The sequence below is a fragment of the Trachypithecus francoisi genome, unplaced genomic scaffold (assembly GCF_009764315.1).
Source record: "Trachypithecus francoisi isolate TF-2019V2 unplaced genomic scaffold, Tfra_2.0 Lachesis_group19, whole genome shotgun sequence".
In the NCBI taxonomy this organism is placed as follows: domain Eukaryota; kingdom Metazoa; phylum Chordata; class Mammalia; order Primates; family Cercopithecidae; genus Trachypithecus; species Trachypithecus francoisi.
In genome coordinates, this window is record NW_022681464.1 from 4,732,856 (window position 1) to 4,751,268 (window position 18,413).

Consider the following 18,413-nt stretch of genomic DNA (forward strand, 5'->3'; position numbering starts at 1 on the left):
TAAGTGAGTTTGTAAACAATCTTTATGACAGGAGACCAACACTTTTATGATTGATTTGAAGGAGGCCTGCCTCACAAAGGATACATGGGGCCTGGAGCTCAGCTAGGAGAGCCCCTCCTTTAGTTTCAGAAGATAAAGACCCCACTGAAGTGGAATAGTATTGAAAAAGGATAACGGCTGTAGTCAGCTCATAGCATTCTAGAACTGTGCTGTCCAATAGCAGTGTAAGAGTGCCACATGGGCGATTTAAAATTTGTGTATTAGCCTGCCCCATTAAAAAGAGACAGGGGAAGTTAGATTTAATATATTTATTTAATATATAAAAAATATTATCATTTAACATGTAATCAATATAAAAATGAATGAGATATTTTATTTTTTGGGGGTGTGCTAAGTCTTTGAAATTTGATGTCTATTTTATACTTGCAGCTGAAGGGGATCAGAATACACCACCCTAAAATATGCCACTTTGGCATAAGGATTATTTTGAGCTGAAGACAGTTGAGAAACAGCAGATGCTAGGATTAAAATCAACTCCCTGCCCTCTCCCCCATTTGCTTAAAAACAGACAAGGACTCTTATCAACTTGGAAATAGCAACAAGAGGACTCTGCATACCAACCTTACTAAACTAACTTTTTTTTTTTTTTTTTTTTTTTTGAGACAGGGTGTTGCTCTGTTGCCCAGGCTGGAGTGCCGCAATCTTGGGTCACTGCAACCTCTGCCTCCTGGGCTCAAGTGATCCTCATGTCTCAGCCACCCAAGTAGCTGGGACTACAGGTGTATGCCACCACATCTGGCTAATGTTTGTGTTTTTAGTAGAGACAGGGTTTTGCTATGTTGCCCAGGCTGATCTTGAACTCCTGGACTCAAGTGATCCACCCGCCTTGGCCTCTCAAAGTGCTGGGACTAAAGGCATGAGACACTGCACCCAGCCTTAAAATAACTTTTCCATTAGTTCTCCCTGTCACATATTTACCTTCTCACAGCTTGCCACCCCTAAAGCCTAAACCCTTTTTCCTTTGTCTTGTTTCTTTTCTACAATTTTATTGTTCTTTTTTAAAATGCTATATAAGCCTTAAGTTCTAACTACCCTTTTGAGTTAGTCATCACTTAGTATTTCCTGAGTGTATGCATGCTGGACATATTAATAACTGTTCATTTTTTCTCTTGTTAATCTCTCCTTTGTCAATTTAATTTCTAGGGCCCCAGCTGGAGAATCAAGAACACGGTAGAGGAAAAGTGTTTTTTCTCCCTAAATAGCACATCTCAGTTTGGATTAATCACATTTCAAGTGCTCAGTGGCCACCTGTGGCCACAGGTTACTGGATTGGACAGTGAGGACCAGAAACTTCTAGCAACCAGGATTTCAAAAGGGTAGGGCAAATCAATTTCAGTGAGAGGAGAAGCAGGTAGAGAAAGGTCTCAGATTCTTCATCTTGTGCAGTTAGTTCTAAGCCATGACTGCCCTGAGAGAGGATGGCTCAGAGAAGGAGAAGGAGACAGAGTGTGTAGCTTTGTGGGCCTCTGGGCTGAGCCTACAACATGTCCTCACGTTCTCTTTTGCCAGAGCCACTCCTCACCCCTCATGCCGAAGGAGAAATAGGATTAAAAATCATGAGGAAATGGGGCTTGCAGATGGGAGTTTCTCTGTATAAATATCTATCTTCCCCCAGCAAATGCAAAGGTAGGAGACTCAGGAAGATGTTAAAGTCAGGAGGAGGACTTGAAAAATGGGAAATGGGTTGTTCCTGAGAGGGGCTAAGTATCCAGTAAACGGCTCAAAATATAGGCTGGAGAGATGGATGGCTAGACAGATATGGGTTAAAAATGCAATAAATCAAGAAAGTTTCTCTGGGTGGCAGGAGGAGGTGAGAGGCAACTTATGGCTGTATATAGTGTCTGTAAGAGCCCAAACACTCACTGTGATTTGAAAGCTTTGCTCATTTGGCTCTTTAAAAAGCCAGGATTTTTTGCAATAAGAGACATAACACTGGGCAAAATATGCCCCTAAGAGCAGCCAGGTGGTCCCAGGCATGTAACAAATTTCACCAACTGTAGGTGTTAGAGAATAGGAAAGTCTATATAGAGTCTACCAAGCTGCAGGGATCCCAGATTGCAAAGGGGCAGCAAGAACAAGATAGTGGAGAAACCAGGTGCCTTCACATTCACCCTGTAATCACTGGGTTGCCTTCAGCTGTAAGCAAAGGAAAACTTGTTGACCAAAAGATGAATTGACCTAATCACAAGGATATTTATTGCTTTCTTAACTGAATGTAGGCAGCTCTAGGGCTGATTCAGCAGCTGAACTTCATCATTGTGGGCTCTTTCTGTTCCTCTTTTACACTCCCTCAGTCTGTTTGGCTTTTTGTCCCTTGTCCTATTGCCTCATGATCTCAAGGGGGCTGCTAAGGTTCCAGCATTGCATCCACATTTAAAAGCAAAAAGCGGAGGGTAAAGGTTTGCTTCTCATGTGGCCCTTTGAACTTGAATATTGAGAAGCTTCTCAGGAAACACCCTTTTATATCTTGTTGAACTGGGTCACTGGCTATGAGTTGCTCTCAGGAAGGCAAGGAAAGCAACTTTTTCAACCTCTAGGGAGGAGGAGAAACAAGAGAAAAGAATGTTGGAATTTTGGAATAGCCAACCCTAGTGAATGCACAAATCCCAAGATAAAGTATCATGCTGTAGAAGGAAGAGCACTAGATTATGAGCCAGGAACCACCAGCTCGCTGTGTGAACTTGCAACTGTCACCTAGCTTCTCTGAGCCTGCGACCTTCTCTCTAGGGTGACTGGTTGGATTCACTAGATGGCCTCTTTCTGCTCAGACATCCCTGATTTTATTAAAACTCCTTGAGGGTGTCAAATGAGCTGTCTGGTGGTAAGGTAATTAATTTAATGAGCGCCAGTTGGTAAAAACAGCTGTGGCTTGTCTCCTTCCCATGCTCAGGAGACATTTGTTGGCTGAATCAACTTTCCTATTCACAGATCCTTATGGAAGTTTAATTACACCTACAACCTTGTGTCTTTGGTCCTTAGATGTCTTTTCTCAGTGACAACATCAAGAAGGTGTCAAAAAGACCCTACGTATGTGCTAAACCAAAGAGACATCTCTTGTCATTGATCGATCTCTGCCCTGCCAAGGCAGGGTCAGCCTGATATGGTTTGGATGTTTGTCCCCTCCAAATCTCATGTTGAAATGTAATCCTCAGTATTGAAGGTAGGGCTTGGTGGGAGCATTTGGATCATGGGGGTGGATCCCTCATGAATGGATTAGCACCAACCCCTTGGTGACAAGTGAGTTCATGCGAGATCTGGTTGCTTGAAAATGTGTGGCACCTCCCTCTCATGCTCCTGCTCTTGCCATGTGAGACATCTCTTCCCTTTTGCTTCCTTCCGTGATTACAAGCTTCCTGAGGCCCTCCTCAGAAGCAGATGCTGGCATCATGCTTTTTATGCAGCCTGCAGAACTGTGAGCCAATTAAACCTCTTTTCTTTATAAATTACCCAGTGTCAGATTTTGTTTGTTTGTTTGTTTTTGAGATGGAATTTTGCTCTGGTCACCCAGATTGGAGTACAATGGCATGATCTCGGCTCACTGCAACCTCTGCCTCCCAGGTTCAAGCAATTCTCCTGCCTCAGCCTCCTGAGTAGCTGGGATTACAGGCACCCACCACCACATCCAGCTAATTTTTCTATTTTTTTAGTAGAGACAGGATTTCACTATGTTGGCCAGGCTAGTCTCAAACTCCTGACCTCAGGTGATCCACCCACCTCGGCCTCCCAAAGTGCTGGGATTACAAGCTTGAGCCACCATGCCCGGCTGAGGTGTTTCTTTATAGTAATGCAAGAATATCAGCCATAGGCAGAACTGTGGAGGAGGAAATTGGCCCTCTGAGGCCCCTCCACATCTCCTTCTCCCACCTGACATTCTTAAGTCTCCTATAGTTGGATTCTCTCAGCTCTGGTCTGGTTGTAGGTTTTGTCTATATACTTCCTAGAGCTCTTGTCCTCAGTTTAAGCAACAGCAAAGATGGACAAGCATCTCCGTACCTTAAATCTAAATTCCCAGGAGAGGGATTATGATTTGCTCAGCTTGGATCAGGTGTGCACCCTGGTCCAATTATTGTGGTGGGAGTGGGAGGGGTGATTGAGGAAGGTCACCACAGCACAAAATCTGGATTCAGGGGCCTTCCCTATGGGGTCAGAGGTGGGGTGTAGTGTATTTTTCAGTTGATTTTTGTTTTTAATGGGGAAGTGAGACCAGGTGTGGTGGCTCAGGCCTGTAATCCCAGCACTTTGGAGAGGCTGAGGCCTGAGGGCTGCTTGAGGCCAGGAGTTCAAGCCCAGCTTGGGCAACATAGCAAGACCGTGTCTCTACAAAAAATACAAACATTAGCTGGGCGTGGTGGCGGGTGCCTGTAGTCACAGCCACTCGGGAGGCTGAAATAAGAGAATTGCTTGAGCCCAGGAGTTTGGGGCTGCAGGGAGTCACTACACCTGGCCCTACTTGGTGACAGAGCAAGAACCTGTCTTTAAAAAAAGGGAGTGTAATAAGTGGATTTTCCACATTGCTTGATGTAGTGTGAAAACCCCAGAGATCACATAACATTGCCAGCATTATTAAGTTTGAATTCTGGATCCACCAATTACAATTGGTATAATCTTGTTCATTTTATTTTATTATTATTTTTTGAGAAGTGTCTCGCTCTGTTGCCCAGGCTGGAGTGCAGTGGCGCAATCTTAGTTCACTGCAACCTCTGCCTCCTGGGCTCAAGCAATCCTCTCACCTCAGCCTTCCAAGTAGCTGAGCCCACAGGTGTGCACCACCAAACTCGGCTAATTTTTGTATTTTTTGTAGCGATGGGTTGCCCAGGATGGTCTTGAACTCCTGGCCTCAAGCAATCCGCCCACCTTGGCCTCCCAAAGTGTTGGGGTTACAGGTGTGAGCCACTGCACCTGGTCCTTGTTTATTTTAATTATTTATCAAACACTTACACAGTCATTTCTGGTATCCTTAGGGGCTTTTCTCCAAAACCTACAAGAATACCAAAATGTAGGATGCTGAAGTCACTGATGTAAAATGGCTTAGTTTTCTCCTATAACCTAGCATATCCTCCATATACTTTAAATAATCTCTAGACTACTTATAATAATTTAATACAGTGGAAATGCTATGACAATAGTTGTTATACTCTGTTTTTTGTTTGTTTGTTTTAGTTTTTTTTTTTTTTTTATGAGACAGGGTCCCATTCTGTCATGCAGGCTGGAGTGCAGTGGCACCATCTTGGCTCAGTGTAGCTAACCTCTGCCTCTCGGGCTCAAGCCATCCTCTTACCTCAGCCTCCCAAGTAGTTGGGACTACAGCCGTGTACCACCACACCTGGTTAATTATTGTGTTTTTTGTAGAGACGGGTTTTTGCCATGTTGGCCAGGCTGGTCTCAAACTCCTGGGCTCAAGTGATCCACCTGCCTCAGCCTTCGAAGTGCTGGAATTACAGATGAGCCACTGTGCCTGGCCAGCATTTTTTATTTGAATTTTTAAATTGTTTTATTATTTTTTTTATCCCAAATATTTTTGATCCATTGTTGGTTGTGGATGAGAAGGGCCAACTGCTACGCATTTTCTACATACCTAACACTGTATTGGTCCAAGTGCTTTACATATTTAAACGTCTTTAACCGTCATAGTAATGCGATAAGATAGATAACATTATTATCCCCATTTTACCAATGAGGGAACTAAGGCATAGAAAGGTTCAGTAACTTGCCCCAGGTCTCACAGCTAGTAACTGGTTGAGCTGGTATTCTAGTCCGGCCTGTCTGACTCTATCATCCTTGCTCCAAACTCCTGTGTTTCCTGACCTTGGACAAATTACTTCTCTGTGCCTCAGGTTCCTCATTTGTAAAATGAGTATAATAACCTATCTCTCCAGTTGTGGGAATTAAAGTGGAACAGGACATGTAAAGCTCTGGAACTGGAACCCCTGGTCAGGGTTCTCCAGAGAAACAGAATCAATAAGATATATGTGTGTATATAGATATAGATATAGATAATAGATATAGATATATGCACACAAACATATACACACATTTCTCTTAATTTAAATTTAAATTTTAAGTCCTACGGTATGTGTCAGGATGTGCAGGTTTGTTACATAGATAAACGTGTGCCATGGTGGTTTGCTGCACCTGTCAACCCATCACCTAGGTATTAAGCCGAACACGCGTTAGCTGTTTATCCTAATACCCTCCCTCCCTGATCCACCCCCCGGCAGGCCCCAGTGTGTGTTGTTCCTCTCTTGTGTCCATGTGTTCTCATTGTTCAGTTCCCACTTATAAGTGATAATATATGGTGTACACATAGATCTTATTGTTTCCTTAAATATACTTCCTTAAATATACTTCTCTCTGTGTGTATATATATTCCTAATAATTATACTTAATTCCTTAAAATTAAGTAAGAGAGAAACATATTTTAAGGAATTATAGAGGCTGGCAAGTCTGAAGTCTTCCAGGTAGGCCAGCAGCTGGAGATCCAGAGAAGAGCCAATAGTCCTTAGACGTTTAAGTCAGAAGGCTGTCTGCAGACAGAGTTCCTTTTTGCTTGGGAGAGGTCATTTTTTGTTCTATTTAGGCCTTCCATCGATTAGGAGGGGCCCACTTATGTTATGTAGGGCTATCATCTATATAAAGTCTCACTCATTTAAATGTTAGTTTCATCCAAAAACATCCTCACAAAAATATTCAGAATAATGTTTGGCTGGGCATGGTAGCCCAGCCAAATTGACACATAAAATCACACCCTCTAATCATACTCATGGGGAACCTACATGGGAGGAGTCTGACTTTTTCCTTTCTTCCCACCACCAGGGCCCCCAGGAACCCGGCTCCACGTGTCTCTTGGAATCCTCCAAGGTCTGGAGCTGTCACGTGGCTCAGCCCAGCTGTTGACATCCTCATCTCTTTTTTTTTTCTGAGACAAAGTCTTACTCTGTCACCCAGGCTGCAGTGCAGTGGTGCGATCACGGCTCACTACAACCTCCGCCTCCCTGGTTCAAGCGATTCTCCTGCCTCAGCCTCCTGAGTAGCTGGGATTATAGGCATGGGCTACCACGCCTGACTGATGTTTGTACTTTTAGTAGAGATGGGATTTCACTCTGTTGGCCAGGCTGGTCTCAAACTCCTGACCTCAAGTAATCTGCCCGCCTTGGCCTCCCAAAGTGCTGGGATTACAGGCGTGAGCCGCTGTGCCCGGCAAACATCTTCATCTCTTAACCGTGCTTCTTTGTGGAGCCATTTCTCAGGCAGCTGCACAGCCACAGGGCTCCCTTGGCCTCCGAACTCCAAAGCCCTCAGTTTCACGTTACAGTGCAGCTCTGGGGTGCTTGGAGATGATTGCTTTTCACAGCAATCCATCATGCATGTAGCACTATTGCCCCCGTGGTAATAACTACGCTGACAGAATGAGCAGTGAGCTAGCTTGCACATTTGTTGACAGGTTCAGCTTTCATAAGCAGACCATGATTCAATAAGAAATGGAATCTCAGGTGTTAGTTCTACTCTGTCTCAGCATGTATGCTTCTATTATTATGTTTTAATAATGCTACACATGCTTAAAAGTATGTAGGCACGTGTACCAAATAAGATCTCTATTATAAATAGCTGTGTTGCCTCAATTTTGCTGTAATGCTCACATAAGATAAACTCACATGACTTCAGAATTGCAAAAGACACAAATATATTCAATGTCACTGTGCGGTAAAGGGTTAAGTCGGTGGGGCCCTGCTTGCTCAAACCCTGCACATTTCAAAGAAAGGCCTGTGTTTAGGAGGACAGGTTCTTGATTGGCCTCTGGGAGATAACCTCTGAGCCCTTGGAATAGACGGCCTGATAAGAGTATTTTTCTTGTGTGTACCTGAGTCCCTGGGCCATGCTGTATCAGTGTGACCTCTGGGGGCTGGAGACTGAGTAGGTCACATAGGCACTGCATGGCTATCTTTGACCATCCCCATAGAAACCCTGGACTCCAAGGCTCAGGTGACATTTCTGGTTTGGCAATACTACCCACATCGTTGCTGGGAGAATTAAGCACATCTTCATGCAATTCTATTGGGAGAGGACACCTGGAGGCTTAGATGTGGCTTCTCCTGGAGGTTGCTCGTGTGCCTTTTCCCTTTGCTGATTCTGATCTGTTTTCATGGTAATTATCATAACCGTGAGTATACCAGCTTTTCTGTCTTGTGAGTCCTTCTAGTGAATCATGAAGCTTAAGGTGGTCTTGGGGATCCTCAAGACAGTCACTGGGCTGAGGGTTCTGAAGTGGGGAGCAGTGGTGGAGAAGCAACTTTTGGGAATGTCAGCAGCAGGAAATCAATAATGATGGGCCATGGAGGGCTCCCCAGGTGGGGAACGCTGAAGGTCTCCTAGTTGCACCTCAGAGATCTTATATATTTGTCCCATTTTCCCATGTGAATGATAAAATCCTCTGGGGGCGGGTCCTTCTCCTACCTCTTTATCCCCTGTAGTGCCTAGTGCAGTGCCCTGCAATGCGGGTGGTACCTGCCCAGATCCCCTGCAGCAGAGAGTGTACCCATCACCCAGCTGCTCTGGGTTGTGGTTGCTAAATGGCTCCCAGCTGCCTCTAGAGTTGTTCTTGGCTGAATAAGTTCTGTTCCCTCACCCCACCCTCCCCAGCTGGCAGCCATGACTGGATGACATGGTGGCACCAAAGGCCAGCCTCTTTTCTCAAGGTGGCCCCACTCTACAGTGCAATTCAGGCTCCAGAGCTCTTGGTGGGACCAGGCTGAAGCTGGTCTGTAGCCTGGACCACATGCCTGCTGAGATCCCCCTGGTCTAGGAAGGGGAAATACAGGAAGCTGATACTCTGTTGGTCTCTTGTATCCCCCACTTCCTAGAGCGTTCCTGCAGTGAATCACTGGCCCCCAAATGCCCATCTCAGACACTGGTTTTAGGGAACCAACTCAAGACAACAATGGCCAAACTCTGATGGCCATTGCAACCCCACAGTCACACTTTGACACAGTCAGTGGAGTGGAAAACTCACAGCGTGGCTCACAGTGTCCTTGTTTCTGAATTTCTCATTGTTTAAAGCTCTACCTTAGTATTGAGCCCTTGAATTATAGGAGAGAAGATGTAAACCATTTTCGTGTACCTGTGAGCAGGTCTGGGAGACAGGATGAAGCAATTGTTGAAGACACGGTCTTGCTGTCAGCCACACACTTGCATTATTCCTATGCTCCCTGTTTCCCACTACAGAGCCTGTATGTTGGGTAGGTGCACTGAAGGGCCAACATAAGCCCAATTGGTTCTCACTCCAACCTCGATTTGGCTCTTTTTGGTTTCTGATGAAAACGGAGCCATTCACTACTAATGAAATGGAGTGTGGCCCAGAGTTTAGCAGAGCTGCCTGGCGGGAGTACTGTGTCATGGAGCCTTGAGCCATGGGTTCAGCCCCCTGGTGGGTTGTGCTTGGTTTCCTGATTATGGATTGGACTCAGCCCTGCCACATTATCACTCTTATGTGTGCCACTAGGCACTAACAGGCATCAAGGCATAGGAGTGTTCAGATACTGGTGAGTCAAGAATGTGCAGAGCCAGGGAGAACATCAGTGCAGACGAAGTAATTTCAATTCTGAGATCTCAGGTGTCAACATCTAGAAGGGTTCTCACTGGTCTTAGTGAAGTTCTTAAAGTAATTGAATGAGGTGAAATTCACACCTCAAGGACCAAAAGGGCCCTCAAGTCAGGCAAGAGCACACAACTCTTTCACTTAAGCCCCAGGCCTACTAGCAGGCTCTGACACAAAGACCCCACTGGTTTGACACCAACACTTCTCAACCATGGCTGGGATTGCTAATCCCAAAGTTGATTAGTGAGACTGTTGGTAGGAAAGTGATGGTACACTTGGGGTGTGTGGGAGATTGAAAAGAAAAGCCACACTGAAAGCCAGTTTTTATTCTTATAGGGAAGAAAAGAGGGCCAGGAAGAGGTGAGAAAACCCAAGCCAGGGCAGGGAGTGTGTTGCCAGCACTAAGCAGCTGTTCTCTGCTTGGGTCCTGGACCTGCTTTCTGTTAAATCCCACTGTTGACACCTGTTGGTACTCTACCAATATCCATTTGGCCCTCACCTTTCTCTGTGTGCCAGCCCAACTCCCATCTGTCAGCACCTGTGGCCTTTTGCCTATGGCCTTCTTTTTTTTTTTTTTATTTCAAGACAGAGTCCCACTCTGTCGTCCAGGCTGGAGTGCAGTGGTGTGATCTCAGCTCACTGCAATCTCCACCTCCCAGGTTCAAGTGATTCTCTTGCCTCAACCTCTGGAGTAGCTGGGATTACAGGCATGTGCCACCACGCCCAGCTAATTTTTTTGTATTTTTGGTAGAGACTGGGTTTCGCCATTTTGGCTAGGCTGGTCTCCAACTCCTGACCTCAGGTGATCCACCTGCCTCGGCTTCCCAAAGTGTTGGGATTACAGGTGTGAGCCACCGCGCCTGGTCCTGTGGCCTTTTTCTAGCCACTGGAGCCCATTCTGCTGCAGTGCAGGGCAGGCTAGAGGTGCTGGGGAGGTAGCATCCCAGGAGAGCAGTCCTCAACCCAGGCCTGGCTGCAGTGGGATGTCTCGCAGGTGTATGTTGCACTCTGCCTCCTGGAGCTCCCCGCCAGGACACAGCTACAGTTCCCCACAGCAGGAGCTTGCACTGTTTCTTGCTTCCTTCTCTTCCTTGTCACCTCCCCACTGCCCCCTCAGTGTTCCTCACCCACGGCCTTGCACTTGAATCCATGTCTCAGGGTTTGTGCTGAAGGAAACAAACTAAGCCAGTGCTCTGTTGTCTTTTGTTTCCTTACTCCACAGGTCAGGCCCCAAGCTAGGCAGAACTGTCTGGAGGGGCAGAAAGCCATTACTAAGGGCAGCCCTGGGGCTCCAGGCATCCAGAGGCTCAGGGCTCCAGCACCCAGGCAAAGAGGTGAGCACAGCATAGGGCCTATGATGGCCTGGTTCCTGCCTTTGTGGTCTGTCTGTCCTCATCCTCAGGGCTGATTTTATTCCTCCAAGTTTCAGTCCCAGCGTCTGTATCCCAGTTAGGTTGAATGAGACGAGTTTATCCTGGAAAGACTATTTGGGCTCTAGTTCTAGCTCTGACACTAACTGTGTGGCTTTGGGCAAATTACTTTGCTGCCCTGGGTTTCAGTCTACCCATCAGCAAAATAAGGGGGTTGGATTAGATGGTCTGTAAATGCCCATCTACAATTGTTATATTCATTGAATAATGGATGAAGACAGGACTATTACCCAGGCAGGTATTCCTGGGCTTTCTCAGTGATTCAGTCTCAATGAGGAGAAGATGCTGCTCGACATACCCTTGCTACAGTTTGACTCATGACCAAGCAGTTGGGGACATCAGACATTTTCCCTCTCCATGTGGAGCTTACTAGTTCAATCGAGAACCACAGCTTTCAAGTTGAGCTTTTGCCTGTTCTAACCATCCCAGCAAAAAGCCTGGTTTCTAATCATGGTAGTAACCTCTGACATAATGTCCCCTCAGCCTCAGCTCAAGTAGGATGATTCCCACACTTTTAGAAACTTCTCACTAGCAAACGAAGACATTTCCCTAAAGAATGGAAAGTAAACGAGGATGTGTAATGAGAGAATCATGTCATGAAAATAGGATGTGTAATTAGAAAACGTCATGGAAATGTGGCATTTCTGAATTGGAATGTCAGTGGCTAGAAAAGAGAAGGCAAGTTGTGTACTTATTCACAAAGACGTGGAGGCCACATAGCATCTTACACAAGGGGTGAGCAAACTTTTTCTGGAGAGGGCCAGGTAATAAATGTCTTAGGCTTTGTGGGCCATGGGGTTTCTGTTGCAACTGCTCAACTCTGTAGGATGGAGGCAGTCATATAGATGAGGCTCAAGACTAGGTTGAGGGCCAGTGAGGCACACTTGTCTTGGGCACAAACTTTAAGAGTGCCAAAAACCTCGGTAACCAAGATAAATATTTGAATGCAATATTTAGAAAATATTATTGCAAAAAATCCATGATATAAAATATCACAATTAGAAGTAAAGACAGATGTCTGGTGTGGTGGCTCATGCCTGTAATCCCAGCACTTTGGGAGGCCGAGGTAGACAGATCACTTGAGGTCAGGAGTTCAAGACCAGCCTGGCCAACATGGTAAAACCCCATCTCTATTAAAAATACAAAAGTTAGCTGGGCGTTGGTGGGTGGGGCGCCTGTCATCCCAGCTACTTGGGAGGCTGAGCCAGGAGAATCGCTTGAACCTGGGAGGCAGGTTGCAGTGAGCTGAGATTATGCCACTGCACTCCAGCTTAGGTGACAGAGCAAGACTCCATCACAATAAATACATAAATAAATAAATAAAAATAAATAAAGACAGGATCAGACAATATGTAAATGAATGAGCGTAGCTATGTTCCAATACAACCACTTGGCCTAGTGGCCATAGTTTGCTGATCCCTATGTTATCACATAGGGTAGACCTGGGACCCTCCCAACAGAAGTTTTCATCTTAGAATCAGGTGGCTGGATGAGGTTATGAACTATTTCCTTTAGGGTGCCCTCTTTCCTCCTTTTTCGGTCCTCCTTCCTCTTTGGTGCTGTTTGCTGTTGGTGCTTCTCAATTCCCTCTCTCCACACTCCATTTCCTACATTCTGGCAGCCTGGGCCTCACATTGGGCTTCAAGTCTTCTCCAATATAAAATTTCAACCAGGTCTCTGGCCTGGCTCTGGCCTCCCTTCACCTGCATCCACTCAGCATGGCCACTCTCAGCAGATACTTTGGAAATAATCTGATAATTGGCTTAACAGGCTGCTCCTCTTAGCTCAGGTGCATTTCAACAGTAGAAAGTTATTTTAGCCAAAAGACCTGTATTGTTTAAGGGTCGACTGTATTTGTTGAATTACAAATGAAGACTAACAGTTTAATATTACAAAGGAGTCGACTTCAGATGGATGGGATCTCAGGCATCTGTGAGGGGTAGCGCGGGTGGGAATTTTTAGGTGGTTGGGTTCCCCCCAATCTCATGATGTTTGCACCTTTCATGACTACGGGAGAGAACCAGCCCCAGTCAGAAGGTTTGGAGTTAGCTCCAAGATAGTTTGAAATTCACAATATGGACACCAGGCCTCACCAGATGATTCTAGAATCACCTCCTGATTACCAGTCTCTGTAGATTCTCCCCTCCCCAGTCCTTCCCTCACCCCCAAATACAGTGGCCTTCATGGGCGCAGGCAGAAGCCAGCTAGCTCTTAGCACTCTCAAAGACAGGATCAGATAGTACATAAATGAGTAATAAATAAAGAAATCTGTGTTCCAATAAAACTTTATTTGGCCTGACCTGATCAAGTTTAATAATGTTTAATAGATTTTTTAAAAACATGAGTAGTTATAACAATATCTCTGTAATAACAGTTATATATGAACTCCTGGTCAAGGCCAGTAGCTTGTTCCTTTACCAAAAAAGTAAAGCCGCCCTCTGAGGACAAAATGGCACATGAGGAGTAGTGTACATTTCTTTTTCTTAAAGAAAAAACAAAAACAAAATAACAAAACCCAAACACTTCCTATTTACATATTCTCCATTTAAAAATTGGTCAGTGTGAGTAATTGTTTTTAAATATAAGTTTCTAATGTGTTGCAGGTTTCCATGTACAAATTATAGTTTGCTGATTAGCTTTAAGGTGCTGTGATGTGAGGATGAACGCAGCCCAAGACCAAGACTGGGGGAATCTTCTTCCTACAGACTGGCTGGACTTCCTGTGGGTATCTTTGGGAGTTTTGGGGGAAGAGAAGGAGCTGAACACCAGTGGCAGAAATGGCAGTGTTTCTGGGGACCAGATAGGGGCTGTCAGTGTCCCCACCCTACGCTTCTGCAGAGGGCCTGTGTCTACACACCATTACCCCATGCTGTGTGTGTGAGCACATGGGTTTGCATTCACCAAACTCACTTTAGCCTACACTATGAGGGGCATTGCTACTTTGAGTCCCTTCCTTTGTCGTGAGGTCTCCATGCTGGTGCCTGACCCCTAAGAACCCATGCTGTTGATACCCCTCCTTTCATACCTTCCTGGATTCCTTGCCCCCAAGGTCATGTGCTCTCCAACACATTTCTGTAGGGTCTGCTCTTTGTCAAGGCTACATGGATGATCAAATTCAGGAAAGTATTGATGAAGGGTTCCATGTGAAACCTTCTCTCCTAACACATTTTCTCTATGGCAGGACCTCACTGCTGTCCTCCAAAGGAGCAGTCTGTGTAGAGAACATTAGGTCCCGAGGTAGGTCTGGAGAGGAGCTGTTGGGGGGCAGGTGGGGGCGCCGGGTGGGGGGTGCAGGGTGTGGAGTGCAGGGGGAGTGCTGGCAGGGAGGTTGGAGGGATTCTTGGAATTGCTGCCTTCAACCTCACTGGGGTAGGACGCCCACAGGGGAACGAGGGCTGTCTTTGCGTGTGTCAGGAAAGTGCATAGGGAGTGCCGAGGGGGTGTGCACAGGCCTGGGAGAAGGGCTGATTTTACCCACAGACCCCAGACTGTTCTGACCTGAAACGAAGATTTCAGACCGTGCAGGGGTGAGGCAAATACAGGGGTGCGACAGATGAAAACATTTAAGTACTTGGGGAGCCAGGAAAGTATGCTTGGTGACTAGGAGAAACAAACTGGTTCAGTTTCCAGTTTCAGAATACAAGAAACATTGCTCTGAATAAAATAACGTTGAATGGTAATGGACAGGGAAGAAACATCTCAGACCAAGTTTCTAAGCCAAAAGCCAGAACGACCCCAATAGAGGAAGACATTCTATAGTGGACAGACCCTGGCCTGGGGGCCAGGAGACTGGGATTTAAAGCTCATCCTCACACTAAGCCTGTGATCTTAAGAAGTATCTCTTCGTCTCTGGGCCTAATTGCCTTTCCTCAGCTGTCAGTTGAGGCTAGTTGGGTCAGGTGGTTTCGGAGCTACCTCTGCAAGATTTCTCTGCATTCTGTCACCCAGGTGGGGCCTGCAGACCGCTGTCTAAGGCTGTTTCTTCCCTGTGCACCACATGTGGTCTCCCCTTTGCTGGGAAAGTGATCAACCCCCAAGCCAGGGTCCTGTTCAAACCCGCTCCTAGAGGTTAAAGGCTAGTTATTAAGGCAGTTTAAGAAATGGACATTCCTCTCGCTCCTCGGATCCTTCAGGTGTCCTGCTAACCCCAAGGCAACAGAGAGGGGCGGGAAGGGAGGCCTCCTCCTGCCAGCTCCAGCTTTCTCTGGGGGCCTCCTGCTCTGCAGGGCCTGGAGCGGCCCCTCCGCCCTCACCACCTTTCTTTGGAGAAGGCCTCGGTCTGTACGAGGTCACCAGGGTGCTCGGGGATACACGCACCATTGAGGTCGCCCAATTTATTGTCCGGTAGGTCCTCGGGCTTGGTGCAGAGCTTCAGGGCGCGGGAGATGAACACGTCCAGGTCGAACTGGGGGCTGGCGCCGCCGTCCACGGGGGCCGGGCGGCCTTGGGGCGAGGCAGACAGGCGGCGCTCGGGGTCGGCGGGCGGGCTGGCGTGCTCGGGGCCGCCCTGTGTGCTCTTGACCCACTGCGCGATCTCCAGGAAGAGGCTGGCCGGCTCGTCCTCGCGCGCCGCTGTGTCCGTCGACCCCGTGGCCGTTGGGGGCGCGCCGGCCGCCTGTTTCCAGTGCGATAGGTCCAGGATGAGCTTGGGCTCCGAGTAGTGGTGCGGCTTGTTGTCGCGCCACAGCAGCTTGTCCAGGTAGGACGGCGACCCCACCTTGTAGTCGCAGGAGCGTCCGTAGTCGGTCTCGAAGGCGCGCTCCATGGACGAGTGTGACTGCTCTAGGAAACGCTCGGAGCTGCTGTGCGATTCCTTGCGCGGGTCCACCTGCACGTCCTCTGCCAGCGGCGCCGAACCCGCGCGCGGGTCGCGCTGCACCTCGCTGGCGTCCTGGCACCGGTCTGGCCGCCACTCCAGGTCCGACGACAGGCTCACAGGGTACCTGCAAGGGTACAAACGGAGCGGTGATTGGACGCCCGAGCCGGGTGACTTCCAGGAGGGAGCCAAGCCCTCTAATCCCTGTTTGCCACTCACACACCTGCCTTCCATTCCTTCCGGATCCCCCCTGCCTCCGATCCCCATCCCTCAAGGTGGGAGGGTGATGGGACAGGTAATGGCGAGCCTTGAGGGCTCAGCTGGGGGCATAGGTTGTTCGGCTTAACTCTTGTGTTCTTTTGTACGCATTCAAAACGCTGCAGATATTTCCTGCGCACCTACTGTGCACCAAGCACTCACTGTTCTAGACATTACTGAATACAGCAATGAACAAAACAAACGTCCCTGTTCTCATGGAAGTTTCCAGTGGATCCACCTGTGTAATGCTTCTCAAATGCTGATGGATGCACGAATCACCTGCGGGTCTTGCTAAAATGCAGATTTTGATTCTGTAAATCTGAGATGGGGCCTGAGATTCTAACAAGCTCCCAGCTGCTCTGATGCTGCTGGGCCTTGGACCCACATTTTGAGGAGCAAGGCTCCAGTGAGTGCGTCTCAACCCTGGATCAGATTAGAGTCACATAGGGGAATTAAAAATAAAATAGCATGCCTGCCTCACTGCTTCCCATGCCAATTCTGATTGAGCAGGTCTAGGGTAGGACCCTGCATCAGCATGTTTTGAAGACCCCCCCGGGTGATTCTAAGGTACAGCCAGGGCTGGGAACCACTGCCCTGGTGGATCTGGTTGGGGGCTCCATAGCACCTTGCATTGATGCAGGGTAGGTGGGACCTACAGAAAGGTTACAGACACCCTCCGGAGAAGCTGAAGATCTTTGGCATTCTGCCCTGTTCGACTGCCCTGCAGCCATGGAGAGTGAAGTCAGCTAGCCAAGAGCAAATAAAGGGCAGATGGGCAGACAGGTGGGCCACCAGCTACCGCGGAGCCCTCCCTTCCTTGTGCAGGTGCTCTACCTAGAACTCTGGGGTTGTGGGGCAGACAAGGAGCACAGAGAACATCAGCCTGCAGCCAGCTACTTCCTGAGCAGGCCCAACAGATAGACCAAGGAGAGGGAGGTTCGGCTGTGTGGGGCAGACCTGGCATCTGCAGCCCACAGAGTGTGAATGGAGAGGCATAGGAAGGCCTCAGCACTGCCCACCTCCCAGTGACGCTGCTAGGGCAGGAATCGCTCCTCGAGCTGAACCCTGCCTCCTCGATTGAGTGGCCTTGGGCAGAGATTTCTAGGAGTAAGAGTGTGAAGACCCTGACCCTTGGCTGCTCTATTCCAAGTGCCAAACATACATTATCTGTAGTCTTCAAAGCAACTCTGTGGACTTTGTGTTATCACCCCTACTTTACAGCTGGGAAACTAGCATTCCAAGAGGGTAAGTAGCTTGCCCACAGTAGCAAGATCCTTTGTCATCCTCTTCCCTCAGGCAGGTGTGATGGGAAAGGTCGGGAGCACAAGTGCACCAGGTTTAGGGGTGGTCAGGGTGAACAGGCAACAACAAATCCTGTGACAGTTTTTTCTGGCAAAACCCTATGCCACAGTTGCAGAAGGTATAGGATGACTCTCACTGAGCCAATGCTCTTTGTCCCAAGGCTCTCCGGAGGAAGGGGAAGGGGCCCCAGGAACCACAGTCAAGGGCAGGCCTGCCCCGGGGGTGGCAGAAGAGTCTTCATTAATCTCTCTTTGTTGGCAGTGCTTGAAAACAACAATTGATAACAACAAGCCAGCAAACCTGTCCAAAAATAGCAGCATTGCCCTGGCCCTCCCTCGGTGCCTCCTTAATCTGAAACCCGTCATCTGTCAAATGACTAAAAAGGAGAAATTGCTCATCTGTCACTTATGTAACTAGCTGTCACATTCCCACGGCAGTGGGACTCCCAGTTAGGCCCCCTCAAAGTCCTAGCTGCTTGAGCCCTCGACTGCTGTTTCTAAACTGAGCAGCTACCAGCACTCCCTCCCAGAATTAGCAGATGGTGACGCCCAAATGTTTAGTTGCCTGATCTAAGAACGTCAGAACGGGAAAAGATCTAAGAGATCATTACGTGCCTAGGCAGAAATTGTTTAAAAATACATCTTCTACCCAGCGCTGATTCATTGGTAGTGGCTTCCAGGGACACTTGTTGAGGATTCTGTAGCCAAGCCCAGTTTAGCAGGAAATGGTCCTATAACTGCTTAGCAGCATCTGACATAGCTGCAGATTGCAGAGAGACCCATCAGGGGCATGACACGATGCCAGTCTCTTAACCTAGGAGCTGTAGTTTCCTTGTGTGTCAATGAGCAATAATAATGCAGCCCCCGTCAGTGGCATTTTTTTTGACAGGGTCTCACTCTGCAACCTCAAACTTCTGGGCTCAAGGGATTCCCCAGCCTCAGCCTTCCCAGTGTCT

The 18,413-nt window shown here is 47.7% G+C and overlaps 1 protein-coding gene across 2 annotated transcripts in view; it reads right to left on the reverse strand.

Annotated features, from left to right (window-relative positions):
* Positions 1-13,351: 13,351 nt before the first annotated feature.
* Positions 13,352-18,413, reverse strand: part of MAPK4 (mitogen-activated protein kinase 4) — a 176,289-nt gene continuing 171,227 nt past the window's right edge. The window contains exon 6 of one of the 2 annotated variants that reach the window (XM_033177713.1): positions 13,352-16,025. In XM_033177713.1, coding sequence (XP_033033604.1) covers positions 15,332-16,025 — 694 coding nt within the window. In that variant the 3' untranslated portion in view covers positions 13,352-15,331. The remainder of the gene's footprint in view (positions 16,026-18,413) is intronic. The other variant, XM_033177714.1, reaches the window with a different exon arrangement.